The sequence below is a fragment of the Anomalospiza imberbis genome, chromosome 28, assembly GCF_031753505.1.
Source record: "Anomalospiza imberbis isolate Cuckoo-Finch-1a 21T00152 chromosome 28, ASM3175350v1, whole genome shotgun sequence".
Classification (NCBI taxonomy): domain Eukaryota; kingdom Metazoa; phylum Chordata; class Aves; order Passeriformes; family Viduidae; genus Anomalospiza; species Anomalospiza imberbis.
The window spans coordinates 1648020-1665270 of NC_089708.1; the positions used below are offsets into that span (position 1 = coordinate 1648020).

Below are 17251 nucleotides of genomic sequence, written 5' to 3' on the forward strand. Positions count from 1 at the left end.
GAAACTGAGGCAGGGACACGTGGCAATGCCCTGGGAGAAGCCATCCTGCTCCCCGGACCCGTCCGTGCCCCGGGGGTGCCCCGTTACCTGCGAGAGGATCTTTATTTGTGGGCTTCATTGGTGGTTTTCCAGATGAATATTTATCCACCTGGGAGCCAGGGAAAGGCTCCCCGGGAAAACCGGTCCAGCGGGGACTCCCCTCCCTGGGGAAACACCGCCTGCTTCCCACCCGCGCCGTGGGCTGCGGTTTCTGCTGGAAAAAAACCCACGTGCACCCAAAAATGAGGGATTCCCTCTCCCTGGGGCAGCAGAATGTGGGATGGAGAGGGCACCAAGGTGAGACATGGCTTCTGATGGAAAAAAACCCCAGTGCGGGGCCGGGAGACCCTAAAATACGGAATTCCCTCTCCCTGGGGCTGTGGAATGTCGGGTGGAGCGGGCACTGTGGTGGGACAAGGTTTCTGTTGGAAAAACCCCACGTGCACCCAAAAATGAGGGATTCCCTCTCCCTGGGGCAGCAGAATGTGGGATGGAGAGGGCACCAAGGTGAGACATGGCTTCTGCTGGAAAAAAACCCCAGTGCGGGGCCTGGAGACCCTAAAATACGGAATTCCCTCTCCCAGGGGCTGTGGAATGTCGGGTGGAGCGGGCACCGAGGTGGGACGAGGTTTCTGCTGGAAAAAGCCACAAGTGCGGGGCCAGGAGCACCCAAAAATGAGGGATTCCCTCTCCCTGGGGCTGTGGAATGTGGGATGGAGAGGGCACCAAGGCAGGACATGGTTTCTGCTGGAAAAAAACCCGGTGCAGTGCCTGGAGCACCCTAAAATAAGGAATTCCCTCTCCCCGGGGCAGCAGAATGTGGGATGGAGAGGGCACCGAGCTTGGTTGAGGTTTCTGCTGGAAAAAGCCCCACGTGCACCCTAAAATGAGGAATTCCCTCTCCCTGGGGCTGCGGAATGTCGGGTGGATTGGGCATTGATGTGGGATGGGGTTTCTGTTGGAAAAAACCCCAATGCAGGGCCTGGAGCACCCAAAAATGAGGGATTCCCTCTCCCTGGGCCAGCAGAATGTGGGATGGAGAGGGCACCAATGCGGGACATGGTTTCTGCTGGAAAAAAACCCGGAGCAGTGCCTGGAGCACCCTAAAATAAGGAATTCCCTCTCCCCGGGGCAGAAGAATGTGGGATGGAGAGGGCACCGAGCTTGGTTGAGGTTTCTGCTGGAAAAAGCCCCATGTGCACCCTAAAATGAGGAATTCCCTCTCCTTGGGACTGTGGAATGTCGGGTGGAGCAGGCACTGTGGTGGGACAAGGTTTCTGTTGGAAAAACCCAACGTGCACCCAAAAATGAGGGATTCCCTCTCCCTGGGGCAGCAGAATGTGGGATGGAGAGGGCACCAAGGTGAGACATGGCTTCTGCTGGAAAAAAACCCCAGTGCGGGGCCTGGAGACCCTAAAATGAGGAATTCCCTCTCCCTGGGGCAGCAGAATGTGGGATGGAGAGGGCACCGAGCTTGGTTGAGGTTTCTGCTGGAAAAAGCCCCACGTGCACCCTAAAATGAGGGATTCCCTCTCCCTGAGGCTGCGGAATGTCGGGTGGATTGGGCATTGATGTGGGATGGGGTTTCTGTTGGAAAAAACCCCAATGCAGGGCCTGGAGCACCCAAAAATGAGGGATTCCCTCTCCTTGGGCCAGCAGAATGTGGGATGGAGAGGGCACCAAGGCGGGACATGGTTTCTGCTGGAAAAAAACCCGGAGCAGTGCCTGGAGCACCCTAAAATAAGGAATTCCCTCTCCCTGGGGCAGCAGAATGTAGGATGGAGAGGGCACCGAGCTTGGTTGAGGTTTCTGCTGGAAAAAACCCCAATGCAGGGCCAGGAGCTCCCTAAAATGAGGAATTCCCTCTCCCTGGGGCTGTGGAATGTCGGGTGGATTGGGCATTGATGTGGGGTGAGGTTTCTGTTGGAAAAAAACCCAATGCAGGGCCGGGAGCACCCTAAAATGAGGAATTCCCTCTCCCTGGGGCAGCAGAATGTGGGATGGAGAGGGCACCAAGGTGAGACATGGTTTCTGCTGGAAAAAACACCAGTGCAAGGCCTGGAGACCCAAAAATGAGGAATTCCCTCTCCCTGGGGCTGTGGAATGTCAGGTGGATTGGGCATTGAGGTGGGGTGAGGTTTCTGTTGGAAAAAACCCCAATGCAGGGCCGGGAGCACCCAAAAATGAGGAATTCCCTCTCCCCAAGGCCGTAGAATGTCGGGTGGAGCGGGCAGCCCGTGGCTGGAAGGACACACGGGCAGGGCTGGGGGTCACAGTGTGTTTATTGGGGGGGTTTGGTGGGCACGGACACCCCGCTGGCACGCTGCGTCCTGCCTGGCAGCGGGGCCGTGGGCACGGGGAGCTGCCGGGCATGCACGGAGAGGGACAGGAGGTGCTGGCCTGGAGCATTCCGCTGCCCACCACTGCATCCACCTCGGAGCATCCTGGAGCATCCCATCCTCATCCTCATCATCCTCGGAGCATCCTGGAGCATCCCATCCTCATCCTCATCATCCCATCTGCACCCACCTCGGAGCACCCCATCCTCCCCGGGGCATCCCACCACATCCACCTTGGCCATCCCACCCACTTTGGAGCATCCCGAAGTCCCTCAGTGTCCCGGGAACCCCCCAGCCCTCCTGCCACATCCCTGCCCGCTGTCCCCCCTCCTTTCCTGCCACCAGCTCCCAGCCCACGGCCGGAGCAGACAAAGACCCCCCCAGACCCTCTCCACCCCCCAGGGGTGCAGCTCTGCAGCACAAGAGGCATCCCACCCTCCCTCCCTGCATCCCACAGGGTGAAACCGGCAGCACCGCGGGGAAACTGAGGCACTGTGGGGCTGGGTGAAGGTGGAGGGCTGGGACAGGAGGTGGGGCAAGGGGAGGTGGGCACATGCATGCCCGCTGGCTCTCCGGGTGCCAGCTACAGGCTGAGGTCCACCACCACGTGCCGGTACACCAGCGTGTTGGCCTTGAAGCTGGGCGCCAGCAGCAGCTGCACGTCGGCCGCCGGCACCGCCCGGAACGCCCGCGGCGCCTGCACCGACAGCTCCTGGAACTTGGCGAACTTCTGCTTCTCCTCTTCCCACAGGTACACGTGGGTGAAGGAGAAGTCGCTGCCCAGCGCCAGGTACTGCCGCTGCCCCACGGCGAAGGGCTGCATCACCATGGAGCCGCGCGACGGCAGCGTCTGCACCTCCACGAAGCGCTGCCCTTCCCACCGCACCACCTTGGAGTCGCCGATGTAGCGGCTGAGGCAGAGGAACTGGTCCCGCTTGGCCCTGAAGTGCTTGACCATCTGCACGTCCAGCATCTCGCCCACCTCGCCCTGCGGCACGAATTGCTTCTGCGCCCGGCTCCACTGGTAGATGACGGGGGCCTGGGAGCTGCTGGAGATGATCAGCCGCGGTTTGCCGTCGTTCTCAACGTATTCCACGTCGGTGTCGCGGTGCCAGGCGTGGAGGGCTTGGTGGGAGTAAAACCCGTTCTGGTTGAGGCGGTAGAGGCTGGTGGAGCCCGCCTTGGAGCTGTCAGCGATGACGAAGTACCAGTCGCCCTCGATCTGGAAGGCCTCGATGTCGTTGGGCTTGCGGATCTTCTGGCTGTCGATGTCCTGGATCTTGATGAACTTGTCCACGGCCGTGTCCCAGCGGTAGATGTAGGAGCCACCAAAGAGCTGTGCCACCACCACGTAGAGCTGCTCCTGCGCCACGATGGGCTTGCAGTGCACCGCCGAGTGAGCTGGCAACAAAACCACGTCACAAAAGTTCACAAAAGTTCACAAAACCTCACAGAGGCAATTGGATTAGAGTCACAAATTTAGCCTGTAAATTGAGACCTTAGAAAGGTCGAGATTTGTCAAAACCTGATGCTGGCAATAAACCTGATTTCACACAGCATTGATAATGCTTTAACCTAAAGTGATAGAGCTTAAAGTAAACAAAAAAAGCGCCTTTATATAGAAAGTTTATAATATTTCTCCCTAGGGTAAGAAATATATACAGCAGTGAAGCAATGTAACGCAAAGTGGTAAATAAGTGACGAGTCAAAGATAGCTTATTTAGGGTTGAAAAAGAGAGGGGGAATTGTAGGAATAGAAGAAGGTAAAGGACACTTTTTTTTCTGGAAAAAACCCCAATGCAGGGCCAGGAGCACCCAAAAATGAGGAATTCCCTCTCCCCAAGGCCGTAGAATGTCGGGTGGAGCGGGCACCCCGTGACTGGAAGGACACACGGGCAGGGCTGGGGGTCACAGTGTGTTTATTGGGGGGTTTGGAAGAAAGGCTGGGAAATTTCTAAACCTTCTCATGGGAAGCTAGGACGTTAAGAACCAAGTGAATAAATTTATATTTACCATAAGGAACAAGAAAGACCAAGCTCAAGATGTGAAAATTCCTAGATATATGCTTTGCAAAGACAGAAGAAGTTTCCATCTTAAATAATGAATTATTGTGTATTGTTTGAGATTCATAGAAGTCCTTTTATTAATGTTAAACCCACGTGGGTCCTTTTCTAACTGGTTAGAGTATAATGACTTTAGACCTTTTCTTTCATGCTATTGGTTCAAAGAATATGCAAAAAAAGGCTTTGCATAAGCTGCCGTCTTGTCTCTGCTCTGTGTTTGCATGGATGCTGTTATTTCTCCGTGTCTCTTGCTTTTTGCTCGTATGATGCAGACAGATAATAAATCCTAAGTCTGCAGCCAGTCAGGGTCCCGTCCCGTTTGTGAGACACGGACCGATGCGGCAGAACCCCAAGCAGGGTCCCAGCTCAGGAGGGGACCCCCAGCCCGATTCCTCACCAGGGATGCGGTCGAAGTCACGGAGTTTGCGCTCCACGTAGTCCCACTTGAGGATGGAGCAGCTGCTGGCGCTCGGCTGTGCCAGGGCCACGTACAGGTCGCTGGCGTAGGTGAAGGGCTCGGCCGACACCGCCTGGAAGGGCAGGACCTGGTGCGTCACGAAATCTGGAGCAGGGAGAGGTGGCAGTGAAGGTCCGAACACCCAGGAGCGAGGTGACGTGTGACAGGTGGCAGGTGACAGGGGACGGTGGTGCCTTACCCGTGGTGATGCACTGGAAGTCACCGAGCGCCAGGTCCCGGATCCGCTGTCCCTCGAACTGCCCGGGGCTGCTGCAGAAGACGGCGGGGACCGTGGTGTTGGTGCTCTCCAGCCACTCCACCAGCCACTTGATCTTGCAGTCACAGGCCAGCGTGTTGCCACGGAGGTCCCTGCCAGGGATGGCACCGAGTCAGCCACCACACCCACCACGATGTCACCCCCTCCCCAGCTCAGTGTCCTGGGGGTCTCTGCCACCAAGTCACCCCCAGCACCTACCACAATGTCACCCTCTCCCCAGCTCAGTGTCCCGGGGCTCCCTGCCACCAAGTCAACCCCACACCCACCACAATGTCACCCTCTCCCCAGCTCAGTGTCCTGGGGATCCCTGGCAGGGATGGCACCGAGTCACTCCCAGGACACTGCACCCTGCCCGAGTGCCAGCCCCTGGGATGTCACCCTCTCCCCAGCCCCGTGTCCCCAGTGCTGTGGCAGCCTCACAGGTCACTCAGGATGTCCAGAGGCTTGAAGAGGTCCCGTGGCAGCGTCTGCAGGTTGTTGTTGGCCAAGGACCTGAGGACAAGAAGGGTTGTGGAGGTGACACGTCCCTGACAGTGATGAAGGGACAGGGCCACCCCCACAGTGTCGTCCCCCAGGTGCTCACAGGTGTGTCAGGGACTTGAGCCCGCGGAACGTGGCCTTTGAAAGGGCCTGGATGTCGTTGTTCTCAATGAACCTGGAACGGGAGCAGACAGTGACGGAGCCATCCCGAGGGTCTCCCGTGTGCCCTCCCTGTGCCCGTGTCCCTGTCCCCATGTCACACACAGGTACTGCAGGTGCGAGAGCCCGGCGAAGGCGTTGTCCCCGATCAGCGTGAACTTGTTGGAGTTGAGGAGGCTGCAAAGAGAGGGAGGAGGCGTCAGTGGTGGGCTGGGCAGGGTGGGCACCGCGGGGAGCACCGGGATGCCCGGCTGGGGGCACGGGAGACCTACAGGAACTGCAGGGAGGGGATGTGGGCGAAAGCCGCCTCCCGGATCTCCGTGAAGGCCGCGTTCACCATGGTCCTGCGGGAGAGACGGAGCTGCAGGAGAGGGGACGGCAGCAGCGTGGCACTGCCACCCCGTGCCCGCAGCACGGGCTCTGTGTCACCTGCAGCCTGCCAGTGCAGCCCGTGAGGGTGCTGGCATTGGCAGAGGGACCCCGGCAGCCACGCTGCCCGGCGTGGGGACACAGAGGGCACGAGGTGCAGGGGGTGGCACCCACGCCAGGCTGCCCCTGGCCCGGGGCCATGTGCACACACACGCGTGTGAACGCACATGAATGGGTGTGTGAGTACATGCACACAGGTGTAACACACACAAACGGGTGTGCAAGCACACACACGTGTGTGAGAAACACAAGTGGGTGTGTAAGCACACACAGACAGGTGTAACACACACAAATGAGTGTGCAAGCACACACAGGTGTAACACACAAAAACGGGTGTGTAAGCACACACAGACAGGTGTAACACACACAAACGGGTGTGCAAGCACACACAGGTGTAACACACACAAACGGGTGTGCAAGCACACACAGGTGTAACACACACAAACGGGTGTGTAAGCACACACAGACAGGTGTAACACACACAAACGGGTGTGCAAGCACACACAGGTGTAACACACACAAACGGGTGTGTAAGCACACACAGACAGGTGTAACACACACAAATGAGTGTGCAAGCACACACAGGTGTCACACACACAAACGGGTGTGTAAGCACACACACACAGGTGTAACACACACAAACGGGTGTGTAAGCACTCACGCAGGTGTGTAAATACACACGAACAGGTGTGTAAGCACACGCACACAGTGTAAACACCCACATCTGCCACACATCCCCGTGCCAGACTCCGGGGAACAGCCCTGTCCCCAGGGACCCTCCATCATGACCCCCCCCAGCCGTGTCCCCTTGGGGCTCCGGTGGCCAAGGTCACAGCCGTGTCCCCTCGGGGTTCTGGTCCCCAAGGTCGCGGCAGGGACAGGCTGCAGCCCCGCTCTGTTTGGCACTGATGGATGGCTGCGTGTGCCAGCACCGCAGGACACAGGGACGTGTCCCCGGCTGTCCCCAGCCTCCTCCTTCCCCCGGAGCCCCCCACACTGACCGTACCCCGCCCTGCCGCGCGTTCCCCCCCGCTGCAGCACAGCGGGGGTGTCCCTGCCCCTCCAGGACAGCCAGCAGCCCCTGCCAGCCCTGCGCTGCTGGCATGTGACGCTGTCCCCATCGCTGTCCCCACCCCGGCTACTCACAGCGAGATGACCTCGGGGGGCAGGTTTTTGGGCACGGCCTTGGAGTCCACGCAAAAAGCCGTGTCTCGGGTGCAGGAGCAGCTCGGGGGGCAAGGGGGAGGCCGGGGGGACCGCCGCCCCTCCGCCGGCAGCCAGAGCCAGGCCACGGCAAGGAGGAGGAGGAGGAGGAGGCGAGAGGGGAGCTGGTCCCTCGGCATCCTCCTGCCGCGCCGCAGCTCCATCACGCCCTGGCCTGATCCCTGCTTGGTCCCGGGAGCTGCTCCCAACGCCGCTGTGCCCGGGAGCTGTGGAAAAACCTTTTTTTCCTCTCTTTTTTATTCCCCCGGGGATCTCAGGGTGGAGGAGAAGCGGCGGAGGCTGCGGGCGCCTGACCCGCGGCTCTGCAGCACACCATGCCCGCTGCTGCGGGAGGGAGGGAGGGAGGGAGGGGAGGAGGGAGGGAGGGAGGGATGCGGCTGAGTGGCAGCGCCAGCATCCCCGTGCACGCGTGTCCGTGCGCGCGTGTCCCCGGCAGCGACCAAACTCGGGGTTCCACGCCGGGGGGGCGGCCACCGGCTGCTCTCGGGGTGCGCAGAAGTGGGGGACACGACAGGGGTGACGCCCCCCCGGCAGTGGCTCCCCCAGCTCGGCGCTGCAGCGCTGCCCGCGCCAGCTCCTTCCCCTGCCCGCTGTGGCCGCAGCACACTGGGCACCCATCCACGCCGCCCCGGGCACCCGGCCGTCCCAGGCACCCATCTCTCCCATGCCAGGCGTCCATCTGCGCCGTCCCTGGCACGGAGCCCGCGGGAACAATGAGTCCAGCCAGCTCCTTCCCCGCCCCGGGGGGGCTCACACAGCTGCCCGTGCAGAACCAGGGGCGCAGCCCCCCCCGGGAACGTGCTGGGGGTGCTGGGGCCCTTTCTGCCACAGCCCCGGGCTGGGTGTGGAGGGCGGGCACTGCCCACTGTTTGCCTTGGCACCCCCACCGCTGCCGGACAAATGCCATGGAAGGGCCCTCGGAGGTTTTGTGTCCCCTCCCTGGCTCTTCTGCGGGCTCAGCAAACAGCACAAGTGGCACTCGGCAGCTGGAGTGGCCCCAGCCTTCCCCGGCCACCCGGGATCCTATAAATGCCCCCGGGTTCGGGCTGGCAAAGGCACAGGAGCACACGGAGAGATGGACGACAGCTCCAAAGAGGCGCTGATGGAGGAGGCACCTCCGGTGAGGAGCACCCACCACCCACGCTGGGCGTGGGGCTGAGCCCCCGCTGCCAGCCCCGGCGCTGGCGGCTCAGCCGGGTGCTCCCCCGTGTCCCCAACAGAGGTACACGGAGTCCCCGCGCCTGCCCTGCATCCCCCACGAGCTCAGGAGCCTCTTGCTGATGGTGGCCCTCGTGCTGGTGGCCCTCGTGGTGGTCAACGTCACCTTCCTCCTGCTGGGGCTGCACCTCAGCGAGTCACACGCCGAGACGGTGAGGGCAGGAAGGGACCGCGGTGCCACCGGCTCCGGGAGCGGGGTTGGCATGGCATCCTTTGTAGGGATGGGGTTCAGTCCCCGCAGAGCTCCCTGAGCCCTCTCCCCCTGGCAGGTGTTGCGAATGACCATCCACGGGCTGGATGGCGACGGGACCCCCCAGAAGCTCGCCATGAGCAAGAAGGAGCAGAGCGGGACGTTCGCGGTGCGGGATGGGCTCAACTCCTCGGCCGCGGTGGTGTACGACTACAGCAAGGTGCGTGGGGACCGCGGGAGCGGCGCGACGGCGACAGGACCGTGCCGAGCTGAGCCGGCTCTGTCTGCGAACAGCTGCTGGTCGGCTACAGGTCCTGGCGTCACCGTGCCTGCTACATCACCCGCGTGGACAAGGACAACTTCCCGGGGCTGGACGCTGTCACCGAGACCTTCCAGCGCCGGCAGGTGAGTGGTGACCACCCCGCTGCGATGGGGATGGAGCCGCACTGGGCTCAGCACAGCCCAGCCCCTCGGAAATGTGAGGCTGGGGGTTTGTCCCCTCTGGAGGGGACAGTGTGGCTGCCGAGGGTGGCAGCTCTGCTCCATTCTCTGTCCTGCAGGATGAGGACGTCGGGGACAAGGCCGTGCCCCTGGCTGACCGCTCCATCCTGGGCACCACCATCAACATCCTCTGCAGCACCGTCCCCGTGTTCTGGGTGTAGGAGCAGCTCCCAGCGGGATGGGACAGCGACATGGGGATGTCACTGTCCCCCACGTTGCCTTCCAGGAGGGATAGACGGGAATCTCTCCTCCTCCTCCTCCTCGTCCCCACCCTGGGGACAGCCACCCCGCCACGGGGGCGCTCCATCCACTGTCGCTTGGCACCGCGGCTTTCCCACTGCTCTCGCCCTAAAATAAAGTGGGATTTGCTTTGGGATTTGCTTCTGTCTACAAAGTAAAGCCTGTGCCCCCGACTCCAAGTGTGCTCTTGCCCTTCCTGGGTGCTGGGGACAGGGACACGGTGTCCCAGGGGTGTCCCCTTGTGGATGCAGGGTGGGGAGGGGAATCCCTCCTGTTGGGAGGGATCAGACACGGGGGGGGGCAGCAGCAGAACTGCACACGATGTCCCCATCTGTGCCCTCCCATTGACCCCAACTGTGTCCCTCCAGTGTCTCCACCTGTGCCCTCCCATTGTCCCCATCTCTGTCCCCTCAGTGTCCCCACCTGTGTCCCCCACTTTGGAGGATGGAGGGTGAGGAGGAAGGAGCAACCTCTGCACTTCCAGACCTTCAGGAAAAGCTCCCAAACCTGTCCCCTCCTCGTGCAGACGGGGACAGAGGGACTGTGCCACGTCCCCAGTGGGAACCAAGGGTTACCCACAGGCACCACGATCCACTTGCTCCAGCTCCAGCTCCCCCACATTTCCATCCCCATCCTCTCCCTTTTCCCATCCATTCCAGCCCTTCTTGCCCCCTCATCTGCTGGGAGCAACCTCTGGGGCCACTTCCAAGTGCTGCACTGAAAAACAGAGGAGCAGCATGGCTGGGAGGGGAAAAAGAGACCCTTGGAAACTGATTTGATCTTTCCAGAGCTGCAAACTCAGTGTTGTCCCCAAAATCACTGCCACGGGCAGAGAGCAGGGTCATGGCTCTGGGGGTGACACTTTGCTGGGAACAGGAGGGACGTTGCACATTTCCACGTGTTGCTCAGAGCCAGCAGCTCTGCTTCCCAAAAAACCCTGGCCGTGATAAGGAGCTGGGCCAAGAGGGTGCCATGGGCCAGGAAAGGTGATAAGGGCTCCCACAGTGACAGAACAAATAGCCAGGAGCCACTCAAGGGACTCTCGTGGCCCTTGACACCCTGGGAAAAGAGGCAGCATTCACCCCCCAATCAGTATTGTGGGTGTTGGGGATCTCGGGGGTGGCTGGAGGGGTCCCAGGTGCAGGAGGGGCTCACGGATGGGCAAAACCAAGGCCCAGCAGTGTCCTCCTCCCACCTGAGGGGGACATGCCAGAGCTGGGACCCCCTCACCCCAAAAAAATCCACACTGTGGGCACCTATGCCAGCCCCAAAAGCCACCAGCAGTGATGTCCAAGCAGCCTCAGGAGCAGGAATGAGGGTCAGAGACACTCCCCACGCCGTGGTGACCCCGTTCCCACCCCATCCCTGTGGATTACAGGAAATCTTTAATGTCCTCTTTGTTCCTTGGCACATCAAGCAGCTCCAGGTGCCCGAGCTGGCAAAGGGACATGGGCCAGCTCTCGCCTCTGGTGCAGCCACAGCCGGATGCTCCACCCTGGAGGGTTTGCTTTGGCCCTGCCACCTCGCTCCTGGGCAGCAGAGAAGTCCCCGTGCCTGCGGACAAGGGTCCTTGACCCAGTGCCCTCAGAGCCTCTCGAGCAGCAGGTTCCCAGGGGGATCCAGCTGGGAGTGGGCGCTCAGCAAACACCAGTGGAGTGGGTCACATGCCAGGGCCTGGCTGCACCCCGGGGCCACCAAATCCTTCACATGGTCCCCACCCCAGTGTCCCAGTATAAAGTTCCCAGTCCCTGCAGTTGGACTGGGCTGGGAATGGGAGGAGGAGGAGGAGGAGGAGGCGGTCATGGAGAGCAGCATGAAGCAGGTGGTGCTTGAAGAGGAGGTGAGTCCCTGCAGGGTGGCACTGCCACACGGCGGTGTCCCTGCAGCCAGCTGGGCACAGGGCTTTGCCCAGGTTATCCCAGCAAGGCACCAGTGCCTGGGATGGAGGTTTGGACCGTGGGATTCCAATTCCCAGTGCCAGGGGCAGTGGGATGCTGGGGGCAGCGGGATGAGAGCTGCAATCCCACCCCCAACCTCCTGCATCCCCCAGCCCCCACCTCCACCCCCTGACCCCTTCTCCCTTCACTTTCCTGCACCCTCAGGACTCGGGGAATGGCTGCTGCTGCCCAGGCTGCTGCTTGCCCTGCGCCACGTGCTGCGCCAAATGCTGCACCAAATGCAGCTGGTGCTGCGCCAAATGCTGCACCAAATGCAGCTGGTGCTGCGCCAAATGCTGCTGCCTGCCCAAGTGCTGCCAGTGCCCCAAGTGTCCCAAGTGTCCCAAGTGTCCTGGCTGCGGCAGCTGCTCCGGCTGCCTCAAGAAGTCCCTGTGCTTCGTCCCTCGGCTGCTCTGCTACCTGCCTCGCAAGCTCCTGAGCTGCGGCCGCCTCCGCTGCCTGCTCATCGTGGTGGTCGTGCTGGTGCTGCTGGTGGTCATCATCGCCGGCGCCCTGCTGATGTGGCTGAGCGTTGACCAGCGCCACGCCGACACCGTGAGTCGGCACCCCCCAGTGCCATCAGAAGGGACCCCTCGTGCCCAGGGGAAGGGGCTGCTGCAGCCTCTGAGATCCCCCCTCGGCCCCCTCCAGGTCCTGCGGGGTGAGCTGTGGGCTGGACCGGCCTGGGAAGAGGACGCGGTCACTTTCTACCTGGACAGCGGGGACGGGAACGCGGCCACGGTCGTCTATGATTACAAGAATGTGAGTGGGGGGCTCTGGGGGCACGGGGAGGGGGAAATGGGATGGAGCTGAGCCGGGTTTGGCTTCCAACAGCTGCTGGTGAGCTACAGAGCCCGGCTGCACCGCGCCTGCTACGTGACCCGCGTGGACAAGGACAACATCCCGGGGCTGGATGCCGTGGTCGAGACCTTCCAGCGCCGGCAGGTGAGGACCTGGCAGGGCCAGGGCGGGCCAGGGGGCCTCAGTGCCTTGTGCAGCCCCTCCCTGAGGGGAGGAATGATGAAGATGATGATGAAGAATGTCCCTTGTCCCCTCGTCCAGGCTGAGGACAAGATCTCCATGCCCCTGGCTGACCGCTCCCTCCTGGGCACCACGGCGGGCATCCTGTGCAGCCTCCTCCCTGTTTACTGGGCTTAGCCCCGCGGGGTGAGTCCGCAGGGTGGGCGTGGGGGTTCGGGACCCCCGCCCACCCGGCAGCACCCTCACAGCGCCAGCTTTGCCTTGCAGCACCCCCGATGGACACAGCCCCGCCGGGAGCATCGGCGGCTCCTCCGCGGCCGCCCCCGCGCCGCCCACCCCGATTTTGGGGTGCGGGGGTGAGGAGGGGTCAGGGGGTCGGCTCTGGGGGGGGGGCTGCGGGTGCGGGGCCGGGGGCGGGGCGGGGGTGTCTGCGCTGTGCCGGGGGACAGCTGGTTTGTCACTTAAGTCTTCTCAGCTTCGCCAAACCCAAGTGCAAAAATGAGCTTAAAAAAACATGACATTTAAAGAAAACACAATTCTCCGTTCCAGTTCTTCGCTCACGGCTCCCGCCAGCTCCCGCCTTCCCCCTGCCTTAAAAATGCCTTGAGGGGCTCCGGGCTTGAATTTTGGGGGAATTTCAGTCGCAGCCACAGCCTGGGGGCTCACTGAGGGCCCCCACCGAGCGTGGCTGCCTGACCTGAGCTGGCCCATCCTGCTGCCAGAGCCGGGCTGGCCTGAAAAATGGGTCTGTCCTCTGCCAGGCGGGAATAAAGGAGAAGGGCAGGAATCGGGTCTGGGAGCTATTCCTGGAGACAGCCTGTGCCGAAAGCAGCGCCGCCACCAGACGCTGCCCGAGGACAGCGATCATTAGCACGGGGGTGATTTAGGACAGGCTGTCGGGATCAGGAGTTATCAGGATCAAGCATTATAAGAATTGGGAATTCTTGGGATTTTTAGGATGAGGAAGCTGGTGTTGGGATCAGGCATTATTAGGCTCAGGTGTTATTAGGACAGGAATGCTGGTACTATTTAGGATCAGGAATTATTAGGATCAGGATGTTGGTGATATTAGGAGCAGGAGTTGTTAGGACTGGGGTATTTATGTTATTGGGATCAGGTGGTATTGGGATCAGTCATTATTAGGACTGAGATGCTGGTTCTATAAGGATCAGGAGTTATACGGACCAGGAGTTTATTAGGATCAGGCTTTATTAGGATGGGATTCTGGCGTTATTAGGACCAGGAGTTATTGGGACCAGGACATCGGCCTGGTGCTGAGAGGAGGAACATGGAGCAGCCCATCCAATCCCCCGGGAATGGAGCCCACCAGCCCCAAAGTGGGGACCACCAGCTCCCCACTGCCCCACACCTGGCTCCAGCCCCCTTTCCCGCTCCTGGCACCAGGGAAGCTGCTCCTGCCGGGAAGGCGCAGCTGCAGCTGGCCAGGATCCATCTTCTGCAGCTCCGGGGTGTCCCCTCCCAAACCCTCCCTGACCCCCAGACCCCCTCAGCCTCCCCCCAAGGCTGGAGCAGATGGAGGAGGTGACAGAAAGTTGGCAGGACCAGGTCCTTGTGCAATAATTCCAGTATCCCGATTTCCGGAGCTTTGCGGCACAGTGGGGACCTCGGGGGTCCTGGCAGGGGAAATCAGAGTAAAACCCCCCAGTGGGTGCTGGGATTGGGGGATCCCAGCCCTGGGAAGAGGAGCTGCCACCCTCCAGCCCCCCTGGGTTGTGTCACTGTGGCCACAGGGGACAATCCCGTGCCAGTCACTCACTGCACAGGGGGTCACCAGTCCTGGTTCTGTGGGGTAGAAGGCGCTGGGAACACCCCGGGCTGCTTTTTGCTGTGGAGGTTTTGGGGATGGAAGCCACGGAGAGCTGAGGATGGGATCCAGGAATGCTCCTGGCAGCTCCCCGTGTCCCCCACCCTCACGGCTGAGCCGGTGCCAGGCCTTGGCATCGCCCACCTGACATTCCAGGATGCCAAGGAAGCCCTGCAGGGCGGGCAGGCTGAGGTAGGAGCTCTGGAATCCGTGTGCCTGTGCCAGGTGACATCCACCCAGGGCTCCTGGGATGAGGACATTCCCATCCTGATGCTCAGGATGCTCTGCTCCTCTTCCAGGTAGGGCTCCAGCTTGGAATGCTGGTGGCCAGTGGCCTCCAGGGTCCCAGGAGCCGAGCCTGGCGTGGGAAAGCCGAGCTGGGAAAAGCCTTCTCGGAGAGGCTCGGCTCCCCGGAGCGCTCCGTGAGAAAGGGGCGATCTCAGGGTGGAAAGCAACGGCTGGATCCTGACATCATGGATTTACATCATCCAGGGACTCGGCCCGCAAACATCCTCCCCAGCCCGAGCACAGGATGAAAACAAAAAGTATTCCAAAAGTTTGTTTGCTTTCTTGGGAGACCGGCTTGAGGTCGGAGTGGAATCCAGCAGTTGCTCCCCAAATTCCCATCTCTGGGATGCGCTGTGTGACGTGAGGGTCGGGGGCAGAGTGGGGACACAGAGTCAGCCCAGTTTTCCAGGGTTTATTTATCTGCTTTGAGGAGGAAAGTTTTGCTGGATGTGGGTTTTGCAATAAGGGAGACTGAGGAAAACATCCTGGGATGATCCTGATGGGGGAGGAAAACGACAGCAGAGATAAGGGGTGAAGGAGACTCTGTCACTCCTGGTGGGAATGAGCCAGGCCTGGATGCGGGGGATCCCCAAAAGTGAAGGGAAAGGGGATTTGGGGGCTTGGTGGGCAGGGAAGGAGCGGATCCTGGATGCCAGTGTCAGCCAGTGTGTCCCTGTGCAGGTCATCAAACACAGGAAACACTTAAAATCCTAAAAAACGAAGTCCATGCAAGTCTGGGAGTGCTGTGAGAGGATAAGGGATGGGTTTGTAGGAGCAGCACGGGATGAGCCAGATCCTACTGCAGCATTGCCAGGCTGGAATGTCCCAGGCAGGGCCACTGCAAGGGGACAGGGTTGGGTCTCTGTGACCACCCTGGGGGGCTGAGATCGTCCTGGGGGGCTCCCCCTGACCCCCAAGCGCTCGCTGGGGGACTGCCCCAGCTCCTGGGGTGCTCATGCTGATCCCAGAGTGCTCACCCACCCTCCCCGAGGTGTTCATCCCCACTTTTGGGGTGCCTGGCCACCCTTCCTGGGGTGCTTGTCCAGCTTTTGGGGTGCTCCTCCACTCACCCAACCTTCCTGGGGTGCTCATCCTGCTCCTGGGGTGCTCATCCTGCTCCTGGGCTCCTTGCCCACCATTCCCAGGGTGCTTTTCCAGCTCCTGGGGTGCTCATCCTGAACCCAGGGTGCTCACCCACCCTCCCCGAGGTGTTCACCCCACTTTTGGGGTGCCTGGCCACCCTACCTGGAGTGCTTGTCCAGCTTTTGGGGTGCTCCTCCACTCACCCAACCTTCCTGGGGTGCTCATCCTGCTCCTGGGGTGCTCATCCTGCTCCTGGGCTCCTTGCCCACCATTCCCAGGGTGCTTTTCCAGCTCCTGGGGTGCTCATTCAGTCCTTGGGGTGCTGGCCAGGATTTGGGGTGCAGGATAAGGGGTGAAGAAGCAGACATGGAGGATTGGGAGTCCAGGACCCGGAGAGATGGGACTGGAAAATGTGGGGAATGCGGGAGCTGCGATGTGGGGTGGGAATTTGGGGTACCAGACCCGGACATGGGGTGTGGGGCGGGGTAATTTAGGGGTGCTGGGGGACACGGGGTGACACCGAAGGGGACAGATGGGTGCTGGGAGATGTGGAATTCGTGTCCTGGGAATATTGGGGGGCCAGGATGGATCCAGGGCATGCGGCGGGGCCTGGATCGGTACCGGGGAATACGAGACGGGACCGAGGGGTGGCACGAACGGGGCTGGGGACGCCGGACGGGAGCGGGGAGGAGAACGAGGGTTGGGGGGAACACCGGACGGAGTGGAGCAGGAGAAATATCGGGGGACACGGAGCAGCAGGTGAGGGATCAGTTCTGGGGGACAGGGGGTGGGTTTGGGACCGGGGAAAACGGGACAGGACCCAGGGAGACCGGGATCGGTACCGGGGAAAATGGAACGGGACCGGGCGAGACCGGGATCGGTACCGGGAAGAACGGAACAGGACCGGGCGAGACCGGGATCGGTACGGGGAAGAACGGAACAGGACCCGGGGAGACCGGGATCAGTACCGGGGAAAACAGAACAGGACCCGGGGAGACCGGGATCGGTACCGGGAAGAATGGAACAGGACCGGGGGAGACCGGGATCGATACCGGGGAGAATGGAACAGGACCGGGCGAGACCGGGATCGGTACCGGGAAGAACGGAACAGGACCCGGGGAGACCGGGATCGGTACCGGGAAGAATGGAACAGGACCGGGCGAGACCGGGATCGGTACCGGGAAGAACGGAACAGGACCCGGGGAGACCGGGATCGGTACCGGGAAGAACGGAACAGGACCCGGGGAGACCGGGATCGGTACCGGGGAGAATGGAACAGGACCCGGGGAGACTGGGATCGGTACCGGGGAAAACGGAATAGGACCCGGGGAGAATGGAACAGGACCCGGAGAGAACGGGATCGGTACCGGGAAGAACGGAACAGGACCGGGCGAGACCGGGATCGGTACGGGGAAGAACGGAACAGGACCCGGGGAGACCAGGATCAGTACCGGGGGGAGAATGGAACAGGACCCGGAGAGACCGGGATCGGTACCGGGAAGAACGGAACAGGACCGGGGG

At 61.3% G+C, this 17251-nt stretch overlaps 3 protein-coding genes across 3 annotated transcripts; 2 read left to right on the plus strand and 1 right to left on the minus strand.

Moving 5' to 3' along the window:
• Positions 1 to 2303: 2303 nt before the first annotated feature.
• On the minus strand, positions 2304 to 7814 carry LGI3 (leucine rich repeat LGI family member 3). Its single transcript, XM_068174442.1, has 8 exons — positions 7390 to 7814; positions 6087 to 6158; positions 5920 to 5991; positions 5759 to 5830; positions 5596 to 5667; positions 5098 to 5267; positions 4839 to 5003; positions 2304 to 3779 (listed from the first exon to the last, which is right to left on the minus strand). The coding sequence occupies exons 1-8, from the start codon at positions 7608 to 7610 to the stop codon at positions 2962 to 2964; spliced, it is 1662 nt and encodes a 553-aa protein (XP_068030543.1). The 5' UTR covers positions 7611 to 7814; the 3' UTR covers positions 2304 to 2961.
• A 612-nt stretch (positions 7815 to 8426) lies between these two features.
• On the plus strand, positions 8427 to 9789 carry SFTPC (surfactant protein C). The gene is made up of 5 exons (XM_068174447.1): positions 8427 to 8587; positions 8688 to 8837; positions 8955 to 9095; positions 9170 to 9280; positions 9436 to 9789. Exons 1-5 carry the CDS (start codon positions 8543 to 8545, stop codon positions 9535 to 9537), a joined length of 549 nt encoding a protein of 182 aa, XP_068030548.1. The 5' UTR covers positions 8427 to 8542; the 3' UTR covers positions 9538 to 9789.
• Positions 9790 to 11329: 1540 nt separating this feature from the next.
• Positions 11330 to 13070, plus strand: LOC137463292 (surfactant protein C-like). The gene is made up of 5 exons (XM_068174393.1): positions 11330 to 11456; positions 11719 to 12108; positions 12205 to 12315; positions 12388 to 12498; positions 12616 to 13070. The coding sequence occupies exons 1-5, from the start codon at positions 11418 to 11420 to the stop codon at positions 12709 to 12711; spliced, it is 747 nt and encodes a 248-aa protein (XP_068030494.1). The 5' UTR covers positions 11330 to 11417; the 3' UTR covers positions 12712 to 13070.
• Positions 13071 to 17251: the final 4181 nt, after the last annotated feature.